This window comes from Cebus imitator, unplaced genomic scaffold (assembly GCF_001604975.1).
Source record: "Cebus imitator isolate Cc_AM_T3 unplaced genomic scaffold, Cebus_imitator-1.0 Scaffold16, whole genome shotgun sequence".
In the NCBI taxonomy this organism is placed as follows: Eukaryota; Metazoa; Chordata; class Mammalia; order Primates; family Cebidae; genus Cebus; species Cebus imitator.
In genome coordinates, this window is record NW_016107331.1 from 1,417,853 (window position 1) to 1,422,728 (window position 4,876).

Below are 4,876 nucleotides of genomic sequence, written 5' to 3' on the forward strand. Positions count from 1 at the left end.
CTGCAGCCTCCGCCTCCTGAGTTCAAGCGATTCTCCTGCCTCAGCCTCCTGAGTAGCAGTGACTACAGGCACATGCCACCACACCTGGCTAATTTTTGTATTTTTAGTAGAGACGGGGTTTCACCATGTTGGCCAGGATGGTCTTGATCTCCTGACCCAAACAAAGCTTCCTTAAGAGTTATGATGATGCTGGGCCAAGCACGGTGGCTTCCGCCTATAATCCCAGCACTTTGGGAGGCTGAGGCAGGCTGATCACAAGGTCACGAGATCAAGGCCATCCTGGCCAACATGGTGAAATGCCATCTCTACTAAAAATACAAAAGTTAACTGGGCATGGTAGTGCACGCCTATAGCCCCAGCTACTCGAGAGGCTGAGGCAGGAGAATTGATTGAATGAGGTAGAGGTTGCAGTGAGCCAAGATTGCGCCACTGCATTCCAGCCTGACAACAGAGCAAGACTTCGTCTCAAAAAAAAAAAAAAAAGAGTTATGATGATGTTATAGGTTTATGATAATTTTTCATTTTATTCACATCTTATTTTTACCATTGACATTAGAAAGAGCATTGTTGTTCATATCAAATTAATTACTTTATCCCTCCTTCCTTTTTTGTTGTTTTCACTGAAATGGGACCTACTAAGAGCTGTGTTAACTCATTTTCATCTTAAAAATTAGATCATCAGAGACAGTTACCCTCAAGTCAGGCTACTGAGTAGTAGCTAATTAGGGTCTTGAGGACCTGGGCAGGACCTGAGAAGGAAGGAAAGAGAGTGACAAAAAAAACCTGACCATTTGTTAGTGCCAAAGCTTTGATACTCATGTCAGCCAAGGAAAGGAATACCAACTGTGACTGCTTTTTGGCAAAAGAGAGGATTGCTAGATAGGAGGTCCAGATGAGTTAGAAGTTAGAACAGACACAGCATACACCACAGTGCAAGAGGGCAATGAGTGGTCAGATCTAAAGTTGAAGCCATGGTCAAGTGCAGTGGCTCACGCCTGTAATCCCAGCACTTTGGGAGGCCAAGGCAGGTGGACTGCTTGAGGCCAAGAGTTCAAGACCAGCCTGGCCAGCATGGGGAAGCCTCATCTTTACTAAAAGTACAAAAATTCTCTGGACATGGTGGTACACGCCTTTGATCCCAGTTACTCGGCAGGAGAATCACTGGAACCTGGGAGGTGGAGGTTGTAGTGAGCTGAGATCGTGCCATTACATTTCAGCCTGGGTGAAAGAGTTTGACTACTACATCTCAAAATGATAATAATAAAGAATAAATAACAAAGCAAAGTCAGTGAGCAGCCACTCAGCGTTTAGGGTGGCTCTAACTCTAAACGCCCAGGACAGTTAGGTGAGTGCAACATATGCCATCTTCAAACTAGGGAGTATTTTATTTTATTGTTTTTTAAATTATTTTTTTAAATGTTTGTGGGTACATAGTAGGTGTATATACTTATGGGGTACATGAGATGTTTTGATACAGGCACTCAATGTGAAATAAGCATGTCCCAGGGAATGGGGGTATCCATCCGCTCAAGCTATTATCCTTTGGGTTACAAACAATCCAATTACATTCTTTAAGCCATTCCAGGTCGAGCGTGGTGGCTCACGCCTGTAAGCCCAGCGCTTTAGGAGGCGGAGGTAGGAGGATCATGAGGTCACAAGACCAGTGGCCAATATGGTGAAACCCTGTCTCTACTAAAAAATACAAAAATTAACTGGGTGTGATGGTGCGAGCCTACAATCCCATCTACTCAGGAGGTTGAGGCAGGAAAATCTCTATAACCCGGGAGGCGGAGGTTGTAGTGAGCCAAGATAGTACCACCACGCTCCAATGTGGGCAACAGAGCGAGACTCTGTCTCAACAAAAAGCCATTTCAAAATATACAATTAAGTTATAATTGACTATAGTCATCCTATTGTGCTATCAAATAGTAGGTCTTATTCATTCTTTCTATTTTTTTTTTTCTGGAACCGTTAACCATCTCCACTTCCCTCCACATTTTAAAGTAGTGACTAAGGGCTGCCTGTTGGATGCCAGGGGCCTGTCCCTTTTGTGTTTGGGATTTTGCACAGGTTCTAACACCGTTAGTGGGAATTGTATTATTTGTTTTGATGAACTTTAATTCCGTGAGAAATAGATAAGTTATATTCATTATGTTCTGTCTACTCAGCAAAGAAGTATATAGTATACTGTGAATATATTTTTCAGTTCACAAAAAACACAGAAATGAAGCTGGATGGTTAAAATTTTGTTTCTAGTATCTGGAAAAAGTCATTTATGTACAATATCTTATTCTAATAATACTAGAAAAATCAGAAGTTACAGTTTTAAAAAGTCATAGTGATTATATAAGAACAGTCCCTCATTTTAGCAGCTTAATCTGGATATCTTTTTCAAGCTAGGAAGCACTCTAGAAACTTTTGAATTTCAGTAGTAAGCAGACTAAGTCCAAACATTTCTGAAACCCACACTACAATAGAGAAATGTTTTTTAAGAGAGGTATTTATTGTCTGTTGGTCATCATTTTCTTCGTTTTTGGATCATTTTTACAGAATACACTCAGATATTATACAGAAAGTAGATAACTTATTTCTATTTTATTTCTGTGTATGCACAAAAATAAGGAAAGATGCCAGTAGGCGTCTATAAAATTGCACTGAGGTAGGGTGATAGAAGAGCACATTTTGAGTCTAGGCTCAATTGCTTTAGGCTAACTGCATTATCTCTCTGAACTTCATTTGTAAAACTTAGGTAATGAAGACCCACCTTTATGATTGTTGTAAAGAAAAAAATATAGTGACCTCTTCATTGTCTTTGGTTAGTAAATGTTTGTTTTCCCTTCAGCTTTTCTTTTGGACCTGTTTACAGTTAGTTTACTTAATACATTTTCTCATTTTCCAATCTTTTAAGAATTTGTGACATCACTACCTACTTAAAAAAATTTTTTTAATTGAACAATGTCTTAATCTCTCTTGGAGGCAGAGTAGTTACTATAAAGATTTAAGCTCAGCTATATATTTCCTCTTACTTAAAAAGATACTTTATACTGACCATTCTTAAAAACTAAGTTTTGGGTCCTTTTTGTAGTTTAATTATGTACACTTCAAACATCCACAATTGATCACTACATACAGATGTCCACAATTTGTACAATATTACACATATTGACATAAAATACTATAATATGAGATAATGGGATAATTTAAGAGAAAAGAAAAAAGCATTCATGTATGTTTTCTGAATAAGTTGTTCAATAAAAGTCATTTAAGCTTTTAGATCAACAGGTATTTTAAAGTAGCCAAAGGCTTGAGGCAATGACCATTGTATTTTAAAAAACAAATCTAAAATTTAGTTTTTATATGCATTACTAATAAGATGACTGAAGATAAGTGAAAAAAGTAACTCTCCCCTTGTCTTTAATAAATATTTATTACACTGTTTATTTTATGACAACATTATGAACTAGATGTTAGGTCTACAATGGGGTTAATCAGATAGACAGTCTGCTCTCAAGAAGCTTCCATTTTAGTGTGAGAGAAAGGTATTGAAACTGTAATTTCAGGTTTGGAGGATGCTATGAAGGAGAAGCACAAGGGAAGCTGACCCACATGAGTAGTTCATGATGTTATTGAAGCGAAATAAAAATGACTGCTATATTTGTGTTATGTCTAAGTTCAAATGTCAGGGTCAGATAAAATCTGTGATGTGTTCTTAATAGCTGATATTTTTACATAGAAACTGTTTTAAATTTATGTAGTTACATCCCAAACAAAACAAAAAAGCCTCAGTAATCTAGTTATTATATTAAAAAGAAAAGCTGTTCGGTGTAATTTCCATCTCTCTTAACTGTTAGGAATGTCTGCTAATCTTCTGTATGCTTACACTAGCTGATAAAGTGATTGCTGTTGTAGAGCTATTATAGGTCTAAGAAATCAGTTTGCTCACCTTTTTGTTGTTGCTGCTGCTTCCATAGGAAATTCAGTGAACATTATCACTCCTTGTGTAAAGCAGTGCATCACCTAGCAACTATTGACTGCATTTTCTCCCTGGCCAAGGTCGCTAAACAAGGAGATTACTGCAGGTAATATCCTTTTCATTTCCCCCTTTATCAGTGCTTTGGATAAGATGACATTATTCATTTAATTATAGTGTCTTTATTATAAAATATTAAAATTACTCAAATGTATTAGACTCTTGGGAAAGCTGAATGTCATACATATATAGCTTGATTTGAAAATTAACAAATTTCTTTCTTGCTTGCTCTATCACTGAGTACAATGAAAGCAGATGTTAAAGTTTATGTGGGTGACATTTTTATAAAGTTTGAGCACTCTTTTCATTTATTAGCTTTTACTTGAACACTTTTATTATTTTAAAAGTTTGATTAGGCAAGAGAAGACTGAGAAGATAGGGGCTGGGGGGGCATTTCTATGATCTGTTCCTTTTGTTAAGAGCCCATATTCATCCCACTATTTTTTATTGACATTCCAACATGGAATGTTTATTCTCTTTTTCATAAGGATGTTAACATCAAAAAAATCTAACTTTAAAATTCAGACACAGCTTTCATACAAGTTGTATATCTTCCAAAACCTGGAGTTTATATATACTTAAGAAAAAGTAAGGCTGGGTGTGGTGATTCACACCTGTAATCCCAGCACTTTGGGAGGCTGAGGAAGGAACATCTCTTGAAACTAGGGAGTTTAAGACCAGCCTGGGTAACATATTGAAACCCCATCTCTACAAAAATTTAAAAAATTAGCTGGATGTGGTGGTGCACACTTGTAGTTGCACCAGCTGCTTGGGAAGCTGAGGTTTGCTTGACCTCAGAAGTTTGAGGCTGGCCTGGGCAACATAGCCAGATCCTGTCTCCAAAAA

At 37.3% G+C, this 4,876-nt stretch overlaps 1 protein-coding gene across 5 annotated transcripts in view; it reads left to right on the top strand.

Moving 5' to 3' along the window:
* MSH3 (mutS homolog 3) overlaps positions 1–4,876 on the top strand; it is a 226,200-nt gene that overhangs the window by 135,236 nt on the left and 86,088 nt on the right. For all 5 annotated transcript variants that reach the window (XM_017507523.2, XM_017507543.2, XM_017507530.2 and 2 more), the window contains one exon: positions 3,972–4,079. In XM_017507523.2, the coding sequence (XP_017363012.1) occupies positions 3,972–4,079 (108 nt within the window). The remainder of the gene's footprint in view (positions 1–3,971; positions 4,080–4,876) is intronic.